This window comes from Chelonoidis abingdonii, chromosome 2 (genome assembly GCF_003597395.2).
Source record: "Chelonoidis abingdonii isolate Lonesome George chromosome 2, CheloAbing_2.0, whole genome shotgun sequence".
Classification (NCBI taxonomy): domain Eukaryota; kingdom Metazoa; phylum Chordata; order Testudines; family Testudinidae; genus Chelonoidis; species Chelonoidis abingdonii.
Genome location: NC_133770.1, coordinates 32,314,943 through 32,331,430, shown reverse-complemented (window position 1 = coordinate 32,331,430; position 16,488 = coordinate 32,314,943). Strand labels below are relative to the sequence as shown.

The following is a 16,488-nucleotide window of genomic DNA, read 5'->3' as shown; positions in this document are numbered from 1 at the left end:
AAGGGCCATATGAATGTTCAGCATATCTGGCATGTAAATACCTTGCTATGCCAGCTACAAAAGTGCCATGTAAATGCCTATTCTCATTTTCTGGTGACATTGTAAATAAGAAGAGGGCAGCATTATCACCAGTAAATGTAAACAAATGTGTTTGTCTGAGCAATTGGCTGAACAAGAAGTAGGACTGACTGGGCTTATAGGCTCTGAAGTTTTACATTATTTTAATTTCGAGCGCAGTTATGTAACCAAAAAAAATTCTGCATTTCTAAGTTGCACTTTCACAACAAAGATTGCACTATATTACTTGTATGAGCCGAACGGAAAAATACGATTTCTTTTGTTTATCATTTTTACAGTGCAAATATTTATAAAAAATATACACTTTGATTTCAATTACAAAACAGAATACAATATATCTGAAAATGTAGAAAAACATCTGAAATATTTAACTATTGTTTCACAGTGATTAGAACTGTGATTAATCACAATTAATGTTTTTGAGTTAATCATGTGAGTTAACTGCCATTAATCGACAGCCCTAGGAAAAAAAATTATATATATATATATATATATAATTTTTATATGTTTAAAAGTGTACTCTGTTTGATTTTCATTTAGAAGTATAATTGTTGAGACGTGACAACTAAAATTTTCCAGTCAGGAGAATCTGTGTGGGATACAGGAAATAGTTTTCAAAATATTCTTTAAAGAATAATAAATTTTGTTCATAATGTAGGGCCCTATTCAGTATGCTCATCTGTTGTAGTATAGCGGGATAGGCCACAATCTTGCAAGGCCTACTAAAGTTCTTTTAGCAGTTGTGAAAGCAACTCCAATCATCCAAACTTTGTGTCAGCTGGAGTCATTCTGCTACTCCAATATGTCACTGTATTCATTTTATTTCTATATAGATTCTTATATCAATATTATATAATTAAATTGTTGTTTTTAGGGAAAGTTATATTTTTTCTCTCTCTCTCTGTGTGTATATGGAAAGAATACTGTATATACTGTAAAGAGTACTGTATTTTTGGTAAAAAGGTGATGCATCAAAGAGCGGGGGTCGGCTTATAAACGAGTCTACACCAAAATTTGATGATTTTAAACTCTATGGAATCACTGACTTGAATATCTAATAGAATAGATAAGCAACCTCTAGCACGCAGCCCGCCAAGGTAAGCACCCTGGCAGGCTGGACCAGTTTGTTTACCGGCCGCATCTGCAGGTTCAGCCGATCGTGGCTCCCACTAGCCACAGTTCACCATCACAGGGAGCTGAGCGGCTCCATCCCTGCAGACACTCCAAGTAAACAAAACGTCCCGATCTGCCAGCAGCTTACCCTGACGGGCCAGAAGCCAGTTTTCCAACCCCTGAAATACTGGGTCGGCTTATGAAAGGGTCATACAGTTTTTGCTATTTTTACCTAGCCATTTTAGAGGGTTGGTTTATAAAGGAATGGGCTAAGGAACGAGTAGATATGATAACTTTCTCTAAAAAACATTTATATATTCACAATTCAAGAACATGCACCACAATCCCAGTATTTTTATCTCTCCAATATGTGTTTGAATTTTCTTCCAAGGTGATATATTCATAGCAGTGTCCAGTATCCAACATACATCATGAAGATTTTAAAATTTTAATCTTAGGTTAGCATCTTTCACAGTTAACTCTTTCCAGACTATTTTTGATGATTTTTTGGTTCCCAGTGATAAGCAGTTGCCTAAAGGATTTGTAATAATTTACCAAAAATGATTCTAGGTAAGAGAACTGGTGTAGTCTATATGTAAATTTTTTTTTAAGTTCATGTTCAGATGGATGTCAGAGTAGAACCTCCCCCCAGCTTCAACAGTATATCTTTTCAGTTGTAAAAACAGCCAAAAAGTCTCCTAAAGTCTTTTCTTCTCCAATTCCTGACAGTTAAGAAGAGAAAAATCTTTTTCCTGAAACAGGTCTTCAGTCTGTATTATGTTTTCCAATCCTTTACTTCCTGGGTAAGTTTTGAACCAACTTCTAATAAATCAGGGGTTTTCCAGAGATGAGGCTTCAATTGTGCTCCTGCCTTTACTCACAAATCTCTATTATTCGCTGTAAGTTATAGGCTTAAGATCTTCTGTGGAAAACTGGTACACTAAATGACTTATAGAATTTCAAGCTGTTATTTTGACAGTAGATAGGGCACTGGGTTATAGCGCGCAATCAAGCGTTCACTTGTTTATACCAAGTTAATATTTGGTAAATTTTGGTAATTTCAGACTCATTTACCATTAATCATTCATTTAAAAGATTAAGATTAGTTCCTAACCATGTAAACAGAGACTACTTTAATTAATTAATTCTTCCTATTGTGGTGGTGACTACAGGCCTCAATCACGACATCCTTATGCTAGTCCTTACAAACACAGTGAAAAGACCATCTTTGCTTTAAGAACATAGAGTCTGAAGTAATGATGAGACAACAGGTGGCTACAGACAAACAAGGGAAGCATGTGTTAACAATGAGACAATTGTGTGTTTTCATTTTGGCTACATCTACACTTGTCACTGGGGGTGTGATTTCCAGACACAGCAGATATACTCGTGCTAGCTCTCATCAAGCTAGCACACTAAAAACAGGAGTGTAGCCACAGTAGTACAGACAGCAGCACAGGCTAGCCACGCTAAGTATGTACCCACAGGGTCCAGGTAGGTTTGTATTTGGGGCGACTAACCTGTGCTGCCGCTCACGCTACTGCTACACTACTATTTGATGAAAGCTAGTATGAGTATGTCTATTCAATCTGGGAATCACACCCCCAACTCCAAGTGTAGACATAGCCTCTGTGTAGTTACAATAACTAGTACAATCAGGCCCTGATCCTTGATTGGGACCTCTAAACTACCGCTTTACAAAACACATAGCACCTTGAGACATTGACTTTTTCTACTCTTCTGCTTTAGATAAATTTCTATTGGGTTGGCACTGTGAACTGTAGTTCTTAGATTAGAGCCAATAGTATCAATTATTTGTATAATGCAGATCCAAAACTGAATTAGTGTGCAAGATAGACCCATTCCACTCTGTCAAAAACACTCTGCATTAAAAATAGTGACAGCATGCAGCAGAAACTCATCTTTCACTTCCTGGATTAAATTTATATTATACAAATTGACTGCTCAAGGTGCTTTTGATAAAAGCAATTTGTTCAAGGGTATAAGACTGCTAATTACTGGACTGAAGCAACTGGGCAGTATTAGCCTGGGAGGTCTTTGGCTGCCACAAAATTTAAGATCTCTATTGGATTAGAGGATTAAAGAAAAATCTCCCTAACACAGTGTGTGCAGATTACAGAAGAATTCCATTTAACTCCTTAGTAATTTAGAGGTCAGTATATTTGCACAGGCTTAATAAAGTTCTGTTAGAAAACTATCTTCCTTGTCATTTCCCACTTTGCTCAGGTCTCTCTTTCTTGGTCTGCTAGTATTGGTATTGCAACTTGTTTTAAAAGCTAGTTCACAGTTTCTCTCAAGGGCCTCTGATGAATATCATTGTCTATAGAGCTGAGTTTAAAAAGTGAACACAATACTACTACTCATAAAAAATACCTTGAAAACCCCGCCTCTATAACAGGAAGGCCAATGCTAATGTGCAGCACTACTTCAAAAATACTGTTAGGCACAGAAGTAAGATTTTCTCTTGAATTTTTAATACTATTATACTGAATTATTTCTGATGTCACATCCTTCATGATAATGAGTCTATCTTCACAGAAAAAACCCCAAGAAGTGTCAAGAATAATTAAACATGGGGCGTTAGCCACAGCTGAAAGAATACATCTGTTGTGAAGAACTCCCACCACAGATATCTGAATGTTTACTGAAAGAACAATCAGTTGTCACTGTACTTTTGTTTTTGTTACCTTTGGTAGTTCCCATTCTGATCGTGATCCATCAGCACTGTAGTAATATGGTCTACCTTGTTCATCTACATGTTTTATCCACTGTAGAAATAAATGTAATAATAGGAAGTTTAACAACAGTGACAAAGACTGATATCACAACACATCTTAGATACTTTGCATTCAAGCTTGAAGACAACTTGCAAATAATAAAATTCCATTTACTTCAGAAATGTACCAATTGTGCACCCTTTTCAATAAGGCAAAACTCAAAACCAATGAGAAAGTAAAACGGTAGGTGCTCTTTTTCAGTTCCAGGTCACATTCACTCTCAACACCTCTGTTGTAACTCCCCAGAACGTATAAACCTGCGATGTCAAAGCACTGAGATAAACAGATTTTTTTTTTTTAAAGTACAGTATACTGCACTCAAACTTAACCCTTTCACACTGAAAAAAGTTTGAGAACAGAATACAGACATTTTATATAAAAGTCCTGCCGCTTATCTGATCAAGCTCCATTAGGTTCCTGGTAAGGCTAAGAGGCAAGTTGTAATAGGGGCCCATTTTAGAGACATTATTACACAAAAGTATTGTTCTAAACCTTTAATTATTTAGTAAGAGTATTGACAAGTAATTTATTCAGCTCCTGTAACTATTTGTCCAGAGGACAAGCAGTCTGCAGACCCAACATCTGTAACAGTGCATGCTCACAATTTCACTGAAAAGGAAGAGCTCTTAAGGGCAAAGTTCTTTGTATCAGGCTCTGATCCTGAAACAAGACACACAGACAGGCCTTTGAAGCCAGGCAGAGCCCCTCAGAAAGCAGTGGGACTTCACACAGATACTCTTACAATAAATTCTTTGAGTCAGGAAATGTATTTTACTGTAAAGCATAAAGTAAATTTATAATGCTACACAACACAGCAAAGTAACACATTCTGCAGCACCTAGGAGCAGTTTAAAGAGAGGAAAAGCTCTGGTAGTGGTGAAATTCTGAAGTTTTTTCTGAAGTAAATTAAATTTATGACTTATTTGCAAGTCAATTTTGAGAAACTGAAGAATTAAACATGACAATTCATATCTCCTTAAAAGTACACTAGCTAAAACTTTCACAAAATTCAAGCCTTTACTAAAAATCTATTATAATTTAAATTCTGCATCTTAAAAACGATTTTAGTATACAACATATTTCAGCAGCACATCTATTTCAGTTACATGAATTTCATAATTGTTTCAAAGAATTATTTTGAAAATAATTAAGAGCAGTGTTAATATGAACACAAACCAAAAAGATTACAAACTGTTTTACAAAACAGGGGTGTTATTCCTATTTTACAAATCAGGAAACAGTGTTATCGTGACTTGCCCAAAGTCAAAGTTAGTCAATGGCAGAAATTAGAACAGAACCCAAGTCTCCTGATACTGCTGTGATCTAGTCACTAGATTTTGCGGCTTCCCAAAGGAAGATTTAACAAGGTTATAAAAAGCAAAAGCAAGGCAACTATATTTTCAGCAGGAAACAGACCCAGGGAGAGTACTATATTATCAACCCTACATAGCACCATCAAAAGAAGTGTTTCTGAAAGACAGAAAGAAGAACATTAGAATGGTAAGGAATACGTTCCTATAACATCACAAAGAGAACAGAAATATAAAGAATTGTGCAATATACATTTGTGTGTAAATTGGAGCTGGTGCCCCAAATCTCTCACTGAATTAGCATTAAGAAAATTATCCCCAAGGAATATCAATACAACATACACCAAAGCAAACTGTTAGTGCAGTTGCCAAAGTTGTGAACATTTAAGAACAAAGGAAGCCAGCACTGAGGAAAGATATTCACCACTGAAAATGAAACTGTATCGTCTTACAACTAAATTTACTGAAAAGGTTCTGCCAATTTAGAACATATGTGATGAGAAGAAAGGAGAATGTACCTTTTCATTAGTATAGTCATTGGTATATAAGGTTTGACCATGTTCATCCAATTCTTCTGACCAACCTTTTGGAGGAGAACCATACTGACTATCTGACTGGCTGTAACAAGAACTGTGGTCGTTTTCTTCAGATGAAAGCAGCTACAAGTAGTCAGAAACATACAAGCAAGTTTTGAGAATGAATATAGTTCAAAAACTGAAAGAGATCAAAGTTTACTTGGCTAGAAATAGGTTTTAAAATGTAGAAATAATTCAAAGGGTGTTTCCAGTTATTTAATACCATTAAGTCAAAAAATAAATACATCTTTAGTGTTTAGAAGCTTATCTGGTTATCACTAACTAGTTTCAAGACTTTGAATTTGAAAGAGCTAGATGACATTATAGAACAATGCTGTTCAGTACTTCCTGACATCAAACATCCACTCACCAAATTATTTTGGCATGTGTCACGTAACAAAGCAGCTTCAATTTAATTCATTTTCTCAAGGTTCCTGGTCAGTCAAGGCACCTGCATTTTATTAACATACTTCTATTTGACATTTTTGGGCTGATCCAGTGGTTTAACTGCTAGCAATCCACACAGTCTTGCATAAAACCTAGGGGGAGCAGATACCAGCTATTTATATCAAAATCTTACTCCCAAACTCAATGTACCAAACCCCAGGAATAACCTGAAGCCCCAGCGGTACCTTTGCTGGGCCCCAGAACCTTCTTACTGAACAATTGTGCACATGCAATGGAACCTACGGCGCTCAAAATTTCCACTAGCAGTCCCTCCCCCTCCCCCCCCCCCACAACTCTGTTGCATATCACAGTGAAAAAATCAAAGAGTAGGTGCTATGCCAGGAGCAGCCTGACAGTTGAGCACCAGTATCTTTAAAATATAAGAAAAGGATCATTATGTGTAGGACAGGTAAAGAATAGAGGCTTTGGGAGGTGGATGATCAGGATATTCAGGGCATGTGGAAGAAAATTTGAGCAGTCATCTCTAACTTCATATGTCTCCTCCATTTACTTTTTTATCCATGTGATAGCGTAGTCCCAAAGTCAGATGTGCCATACACCAAAAACTCCAGCAGCCATCTTATCTATATATTTCCTTTTAGATTCTCTAGTTCCCATAGGAGGGGGCACATCTAGGGTTGCCAGGTGTCGGTTTTCGACTGGAACACCCTAGTCTAAAAGGGACCCTGGCAGCTGCAGTTAGCACCGCTGACCGGGCCGTTAGAAGTCCGGTCAGCTGTCCTGTGGGCAGGGCTGGCTACAGGCACCAGGTAAAGAAGCAGGTGCTTGGGGCGGCCAATACCAAGGGCGGCATTCTGGCTGCCATTGGGGGAGCACATCTGGGTTTTCCGCAGCAATTCGGCAGCGGGTCCGTCAGTCCCTCTTGGAGCGAAGGACCTGCCACTGAATTGCCGCCGAAGAGTGGAGTGGCGCAATTGCGCTGCCACGGCTTTTTTTTTTTTGGTGTATGCGTGTGGTTGCTTGGGGCAGCAGAAAACCTGCAACCGGCCCTGCCTGTAGGTCTAAGGCAGGCTTGTCCCTACCTGTCCTGGCACTGCACTGCATCCCAGAAGTGGACAGCAAGTCTGGCTCTAGGCAGGGAAACCACGGGACTCTGCATGCTGTCCCCGCCCCAAGCACCGGTTCTGCACTCCCTTTGGCTGGGAACTGTGGCCAATGGGAACTGAAGGGACAGTAACTGGGGCGAGAGCAGCACACGGAGCCTCCTGGCCCCCCGTCCTCCCGTAGCCTGGAAGATGGACCAGTGATTGCCTCACTTAGCCCCACTGCGCCGCTGACTGGGAGTCGCCCAAGGTAAGCCTGTGCCCCAACCCTGAGCCCCAACCTCCTGCCCTGGCCTGAGTGCCCCCCCCCCCCCAACAAACCCAGAGCACCCTCCTGTACTCCAAACACCTCATCCCCAGGACCATCCCAGAGCATGCACCCACAGCTACAGCCCTCAGCCTCCCCCCCACACCCCAATCTCCTGCCCCAGCCCAAAGCTCCCTCCCACATTCAGAACCCCTCCTCCCCAGCCCAGGGTCCGCACCCCTTCCTGCACCCTAATGCCCTGCCTCAACTCACAGCCCCCTCCCACACTCTGAAACCCTTGGCCCCAGCCCAGAGCCCCCTCCTGCACCCCAAACCTCTCATCTCCAGCCCCACCCCAGAGCCTGCACTCCCACCATAAGCCTCCTCCTGCACCCCTCATCTCTGGCCCCACTCCACAGTCCGCACCCCCAGTTAGAGCCCACATCCCCTCCTGCACCCCAATTCTCTGCCCCAGCCTGGTGAAAGTGAGTGAGGGTGGGGGAAGTAAGCCACTGAGGGAGGGGGAATGTATTGAGCAGGGGGCGCAGCCTCAGGGTGGGCCTAGGGTGTTCGGTTTTGTGCGATTAGAAAGTTGGCAACTGTAGGCACAACATGTTACTCAACAACCCTGACAGTTAACACATAGCCATAACAGGCTCTAAAGGGAATGGGTCCTCAGCTAGAAAGATGGGGCCATGATACAAGGTTTTGAGAGTGAGATATCTGTAAAGCAGGAGGAAAATGGCAGCTCTTCAGCTTTTGTAGCAATACAAAACAAGAAATTGGTTTCCTAGTATTTATATCTTTTAAAACAATACTAGTAATGTTGGTTCACCTGAATTTTGTTATACCCAAAAGACCTATTTAGTTTCTTGGAGAGGGAGGCCATAGTGACTTTTCCTAAACAAGCATATCCATTTCTGCTGCACAGCTTCTCTCCTCATTCCATTTCTCATGGGCTAATGCCTCCCACCTGTGGAATTTGGAAGCAGCCCAGTGTTGTTGCTGGAGGCTCCAGGACTAAGCTCTGTCCTTCAACTTCAAGCCACCAGATTCTCTGCCTTTGGCAGTGGGACAAGTTGGTAGTTCAATTTCTCCCAACCATTGTGTTTCAAAGTCTTAAAGTTCAGCTACACAAAAGTGAATAAAAATAATCCCCCCACCCCACCGGGTACATGGCAGTGTGGTGGTTTCAACCACCTGGATCTGCCACTGCAGTGCCTCGCTGCCAGACTCCTCTGTCCCCATTAAGATATGGCAGAGCTGTCCTGTAAACACCTGGATTAAATCTGTGTTCCCTACATGAGGCAGCAGTCAGGCTCTACAGAGGGTGAATTATGGCTAAAAAGGCATATCTATTTCCTTCCATGCATTTTTTCTTTGATGTGTGTGTGTACCCCAAAAGGAAGTACAAGCCTAATGTATAATTTTACATGAAATGGCCTCAGTATTTGCATGAGCTAGCTTCCCAAGTCGACCAAAATAGATGAGCCCGCTACAGAGTCACCTTCTGGATGCTAAAAAACAAAGCATGAAAAACCTATTGATTATAAAGGATTCCCACTTCAAAGGAGAAAAGACACATACATCACCCATAAACTTAACATAATATTACTTATGTGTGGAGTTTGATGTGGAAGTTTGTAAATCACTTAAAGCTGAAAAGCCTTCGGGTATGTTCTGTCTGTCAGTTATAGTCCATCCTTGGTTCTGAATATCAACAGCTGCACTGAAGAGACCTTGACAGTTAAGAAATACTAGTCATAGGCCCAACCTGATAAAGCATTAAATATACTGGTATCTGTAGAACCAAAATAAAGGACTGAGCGCTGTTTGGACTTTTCAGATATCAGTGTGTCTTTGCAAACATTTTAGCGCATCTATATTCTGCTTCTGCCAAACAGCTGCTACTACTACCACCACTATGCCACTGTGGAAATACCACACAGTTAAATCCCAGCAGAATACCTGTGAATGGAAGAACTCTGCTAGAACAAAGTCTCATCTACTCTACTGTACAAATTCTGCCCTCAAGTTACATTCCAGTTAGGCACAAGTGTAACTATATAAAAGTTATCATCTTTGCGGATCACAGAGACAAATGAATCAACTAGAATACCTTCTTCACATTTATCATGCAAAATCTGACATCTGACAAAGGAATTTAGGTGGAATAGGTCTAAACTTTAATGAAATTCCTGTTCTGTGATTAGAAAATAAATCAAGTGAAGACATTTTATATTCCTTATCTGGCAGAAGCAGTTGAAGAAGAAGTTTAAGCAAGTCTGGGCCCAGAACTGTAGAAGACACCTCCAATTCCAGGAATAACTAGGCTTCATGAGAACCCACCTCTCCCTCCAGCTGTGTGGGCTTGGAGAAAGGAAGAGAGAAACTGCAGGGAGGAGTCAGACAGAGACTTAAAGGCAGCTGCAGAAGCAGTTGAAGCAGGAGCTATAAAATAATAATGATAGACTGCTTTCTCCACTTTTCACTCTGAATATTCTCATATTCTCTCTCCAATCCTGACTGGCTGTTTGCTACAAACCCTCCTGTGTGCTCCCTCAGTCTCTCCACCACAACTCCATTCCATCTGCCTTCCATGCTCCCCTCCTTCCTTCCTGTCTTACATCCTTACCCTCCTCTCTTATTGTGTTTGTCTTTTTACCCCTTACTAAACTGGAGCTACAAAATAAAAAACATTGTACCACCAACCTCCATCCCACACAAAACTAATGGCACTAATATAACAATTGCAAAGCATTCTTTCATTCCTTTCCCAAACCTTTCATCTTCTTTGTCTATTTAGACTATAACTTCTATTTGTACAATGCTCAATGGTATCCTGTTCTCAGTTGGCTCCAAGCCGCTGTTCTAATACAAATAAATACCGTAGTGAAATAAATAACCTTGTGAAAGAATGAATGGCTTATTCAGTTTGTTCAGTAATTGTTACAATTATACAACTGTTTTGCTTATACCACAGGACTCAGTGGATAATTAGAGATCAAACTTAAAAAGGGAAAAATGAAATATTTGATATCAAACTAATTACATTTTGGCAGGAAAGGTAGCTTTGAACCAATGTCACTTTCCTACCAACTACCTTTAGAAGGTTCATTCACTTCTAGAATCGTATGCTTTCAAGTCAGAGCTATTCCCTGAACACAGAATTACAGGTGTTCTTAAAAATTGAACAGAAACATACAAAGTCACCTTCTCTATTCCAGTTTTTCTCTCAAAATTAAAAAATTGGCCTATGCAACGTCTAACATTCCCGACAACATAAAATTTCCTTTCTATATTATTATTTTTGTGGCTCTTAACTCTATTCAAGATCAGTGGTAAAGAGCCTGTTGTTGACATTCAACAAACAAACAATCATTTTTGTAGTAGTTCTTGTTATTATGCACTATGAAAAATTCCATCTGTTCTCATAGAACTACCACAAACTCCCAGAAAAAATATCCATAAAAAGGGTGCTACTGCAGACACACGAAGTTCTGGATTCTTTCACTATTTTTCCACTTACTGTCTATCTTCCCTATCTCCATCATCCTTTGCTTGTTCATTATTTTATCTATGCTCTTAACAGGTTTTTTAATTTCCCTTGTCCTCCGAATCTTATACGTTCATAAGAATGAAGTATTTTCACCCTTCTCTCCACATCCAATTCTCCATGGTCATCATATTGTCTCTAAACAGATCCCTGTATTTTTGTTCCTGTCTTCTGTACTGGTCTATTACAATTCCAGAGTTACTGTTCACAGCTATGAGAAATACGAGAGTGACAAAATCACCAAATCCATTCCTTTGCCAGTGTCCATCCCCCACTTACAATATACTGTTTGGGTCAGTTCAGTTTTACAAGTCTTGAGTAGTGCAGCTTTCACCACTTCCTTTTGAAAATTATTCCACAATTAAACTCATTCGCAAGTTTGTTTTTATTTTTATTTTTTTATTTATTTTTTTATGTTTTTATTTTTTTATGTTTTTATTTTTATTTTGTTTTTATTTCCATCACTCCTAATCGTAACTTTGTTTACAACCTTAAACAAGTCCTTTCCCTTTACCTATTTCAAATATTTGGCAAAGATAAAAACTAAGTATATCTAATTTTCAATCAGTCCCTACAGCCTTTGTTTCTGTTGCTCTTCTGTAGCTGCCTACAACTTTCTGCTAACGAGGTACCCAGAATAGCACATTATATTATGTTTGTTTCTAAGCCATGTACAGAGAAACCCATGCCATTCTCCGTGACAAAATACCTTTGCACGTGCAGCCAAAAGTTTTATTAACCTTTTTGCTACCATACTGCATTCCTAGTTCAAACTTAACTCACTGCCCATACTCCCACATCACTTTACTGTCCAACATATTCACCCTGTAAATATCTGTTTTGCATTATTCTTCCTCAGATATAGTCGGATGCATTGCCTAGGATGAAGCTCAGCTAATAGTTCCAACTTCCTATTTACTTTCTAGACTCCTGATTTTTAGGCCCTCATTCTTGATCATTAGGTCCTTTTTTTGTGCTAAATACCAAGAACTTGCAGAAAACTTTACTGGAACTATATTTGTTTTTCCTCTGTGTTTATCAAGTCCCCCACCTGTCCATCTGAAGTGCAGCTATGCTCTGAAACACTTTCACTTACTTTGCCTATAAAAAGGTAGTGTTACATCAGTTTCTAATTATCTAAACTTTCCTTCTTAATCAAGGAGTTTCAGGACCAATAATGATCTAATTCAATTGCTATCTGCTTCAGTACAACCATATACACTTGTCAGATCTAAGTCACCTTGCTTTCCCACTTTTCTGACAAAATTTAAGTGTTCAGCCACTTCTCCCATGTATACAATTTATAAAAAGTCCTGCAGGTTATTTTCTTTTCCATTTATGCTTGCTGTTTAACATTTTGAGATATACTCATTCATTTCAGTTAGAGACCTAAATGTGTGAAAATACAATTTTATACATCAACCTATAAGTAAAAAAGCCTTAGATTCACTACTCTAGACCAATAGCATTAGGGTACACATTTTAAGAAAACAATCTGAATCTTGATCATCAGAGAAGATCTAGAACCAGAGCAGATACATGTGTCCTATCACAGTTGATTTTTCTCAAATCTTTGGAGAGTCTCACGTTTACATCTTTATCACACCCAATCTTGCACTTAAGAAATATTAGCTGCACCCTGGATTTTTTAAATTGTCATTGTATTTTATTGGTAGACATCTGCAGCTCAACCACTAAGACTCAAGGGAATATAGTTGGCAGTTTTGCCAGAAGTTCCAACAAACGTACTTGAAAAAATTCATAGTTAAGATGTCCAAATAAAGCAGACAGAAAGAGATAATTAAACTCCCAAAATGCAAACAGGAAAAGGCCCAATGGATAAAAGAACTGAAAATTAATACATCTGACAATTTTCACTTTCTGAAAAATACTATCTCCATTATCAGGTTATAGCAGTATCTCAGAGGTTCAGAGACTGTGGAATCCAGCCACCAAGGACACAAAGGTTATTTAATTTATGAGGATCATTTGTGATTGGGAAACCTTAGCCAGAACAAAGTTTACATTACTCAAAGCATGCATTCTTCAGTGGCCTTAAAGAGACTGAAAAGACATGACTGTCCGAAAACAAGTGCACAAGGATCATGAACAAAGATGAAGAACTAAACTTTAACCATCAATGAAATGAGGTATTCATAGCAAAACTGAATGAAATATTCCTGAGGGTGGGACCACATGGTAAGATGATGATTCAAAGGTAGGGGGAAGACAAAAGGTAAAATGCAGCTCTTTGATGAAGGATTGGAGCAAAAAGACAAGGCCCATTGTTAGTGCTGACAGTGGAAAGAAGGAAGAAAGATGAGGTGAAAAATAATGTATACCATCAACCTATTGTCAGGAGACTGCTAGATGGCTGGTTACTGAAGAGCTACTATTTCAACCACACTTTGAATGAAGTCCTCTTCTAGTCAACAACCATGAGTGGAAAAAAAAATTTTTAAGCTAATGGGAGTGTGTCAGAAGCAGCACCATGACATTTACAAGCATATAATCTGCTTCACTGCTACTGCCTATAGGCTGTGAGGCAGTGAAACTGATGAAATGCTTGTAAATGCCACAGTGATGCTGCTTCAGAATCTAGGAGAAGCAGAAGAGATTCGATTCTGTTGGGGGTGGGCAAGCTCGGGGAAGAGGAATCATTTCTTTCTCCACTTTCTCTTATTACATTAATAATCCAGAGTCAGAAACATTTGAAGCCCTCATCTTTTACATCAGAACACCAGTACTCTAAAGTTTTAAATCGGTTTTCTGATTAAGTACACCTCTACCCCGATATAACGTGACCTGATATAATATGAATACAGATATAACGCGGTAAAGCAGTGCTCCGGGGGGGCGGAACTGCGCACTCCAGTGGATCAAAGCAAGTTCGATATAATGCGGTTTCACTTATAACATAGTAAGATTTTTTGGCTCCCGAGGGCAGCGTTATATCCGAGTAGAGGTGTACTTATAACAAAGTACTTACAACAAAGTACAGCTGAGGAAGACGCTTGTACTTAAAAAAACCAACAACAAAAATGAAATGTTAAAACTGGGCACCAAAAAATCAAGTAGGAAGTTTGCTAGTAAATGTTTGTTTTTTCTTCCAGTCATATCAGTTTCTGAGATTCATCTAACAGTTAGAATGGCAAGATAAAAGTGTATTTTAAAAGAATTTATAATTTTAAATAAATAGTGTCACCTCCCTCCAACAAGAGTTTCCTCATTTTTGTCACTGACTGGTTTATTGAGATGCAAGGAGAGGAGGAAAGTGGTGTGGCTGCTCAGTTTGGAAAATATGCACGTACATCTTAGAAAGTTTTCAGGTAAGCAGAGATTTATTTACTTTCAGCAGTATTTCTAAGTAATAAGTTCCATGGATCCGTTATAATGCCTCCTCTACATACTTGCAATTTTGAATACTGCCTCCAATGCTACAAATATGCTGAGATTCCACTGTAACAGATCTGTGGAATTTACTAAGACACATGAGGTAAATAAAGTGCAGGTACTATAAACAAGGGAGAGATGGCTATATAGAAACACATTATTTTTCCATCTACATATGCAAGAACACACAGTCTTTCCAAACAGGACTTAAACTGCCCTAACACAAAATTGTACCTGTACTGCAGTTGATTTTCAATTTGCAGTCTTATAGCTCTGAACTAAGACAGGTTCTACGTGACCATTCAGAAACTCTTGAAAAGCATGCAAATTCAAATCTAGGAAACAGGTGTTAAGGATTGCTTCCATGATGATGCATGCAATCACCGTAATTATCCCGTCTCTGATGAAATCAAGTTCAAAATAAAAAATTTCAAAACTTGAATGTATCATCGTTCTCTTTTGCTTTTCCTTTTTATGTAATGGCTTATGTATGACATCTTCACATTCCATCATTGTTAATGTATCGAAATTATACTCTTTATTGCAGAAATAAAGTTTACATTTCTGTCTAAAACCGACTAAGAGCATTATTTCTATTCTACAAACAGTACTGTTTCTGCACATTGTCTATCAAGACCCAATAAGTGTAGATCACTGACGAAAATAGTGGGAGCAAAGCAGCATGTCGTTCCATTTTCATTCCAATCCCACTGTAGACAATTTTTAAAAGATTTATTTTCTTGCAGATTTTATCATATTATTAATTACCTGGTATCCAAACATCTAAATAACCCTTTTTTCTGTTTTGTTATACACGTAACTGATATGTTATAGAAACCCTTCCAAAATTTATGAGCTAGTCAATGAATATTAGACCATTTTTTCCAGTAACTAGCTACTATTTTGCAGCGCTAAAATATGAAAAATGAACTCTTATTTCCTACCATCACTAGGAAATCCTATAAAGAATTTCTAGGGAATTATTTGGCAGTTTTATCACACTGTTTTGTTTAATTTGAGCTTTAAATTTCGTTCCAATATTCCTTAAGGAAACGTGAGGAAATCCCATTTTTATTTGTGTATAGGTCAAATTTAGTCCTTCTGCCCAAGGAGGACTGACGGATCACATTCTGAGCCTAAAATGAAGCTCTTTAATGGGAAGTGCTGGGAGAGAAAGCTAGGGAATAACTGTTCCTCCAAACTGCCCTCCACAAGCTGAGTATGATACCCTTTACAGCAATGGAAGCTTCTGACAGCATGAAAGTGAGATGCCAATAAACGAATTTGTGCACTGTATGATATGTGAATTGTACTATGTTCTGGTACAGATGAAGCAAAGAACAAAAAAAAGATCAAAGCACAAAAAAAGCCACAGGAAAGAGTTGCCAAAATTGTTTGGCCAGTGATTGACTCCACTGTTTTCTGTTCATTGAAATGGGAAGATATGCCACAAGATCCAAATCAGCATATGAGAGCACGAAGAATAATTTAGTATGTAGACTTTCAAGCCAGTCGCATCTTATTTTTCCAAGATCCCTCTTCTAGACATAACATCAATAAGATGACAAAATGCATAAGAGAATGCATTCCACATGCTAGAAGTTACAGCTGACTTACTCCACTGTTACATGGAGGCTTATTAGTTTCAAAGGCCATTCACTTGTTCTTCAAAGGAAGAAAAGAAAAATAAAATACTAACCACAGGTGGGCTCACTTCTAGTTTGGGGCACATGAGTTTGACAGATTAGAGTAACACAAATTATACTAACACACATCTAGCCAAATGAAAGAGGCTTTTCCTCCAGACAAGAGGAGGAAAATAATGAAAAACAATTCCTCTCTACCGCAGAACAGTTTACATTTTAATTTTACAGTTCAAATAGGTAGGAACATAATTTACTAGCCCA

The 16,488-nt window shown here is 38.8% G+C and overlaps 1 protein-coding gene across 9 annotated transcripts in view; it reads right to left on the bottom strand.

Moving 5' to 3' along the window:
• ARHGAP12 (Rho GTPase activating protein 12) overlaps positions 1–16,488 on the bottom strand; it is a 153,390-nt gene that overhangs the window by 56,195 nt on the left and 80,707 nt on the right. For 5 of the 9 annotated variants that reach the window (XM_032799082.2, XM_032799083.2, XM_032799084.2 and 2 more), the window contains exons 4-5: positions 5,818–5,958; positions 3,900–3,980 (exon numbers count right to left, since the gene is read on the bottom strand). The exons of 1 other annotated variant lie outside the window; for it this stretch is intronic. In XM_032799082.2, coding sequence (XP_032654973.1) covers positions 3,900–3,980; positions 5,818–5,958 — 222 coding nt within the window. The remainder of the gene's footprint in view (positions 1–3,899; positions 3,981–5,817; positions 5,959–16,488) is intronic. 3 more of the 9 variants (XM_032799088.2, XM_032799089.2, XM_032799090.2) reach the window with 1 other exon arrangement.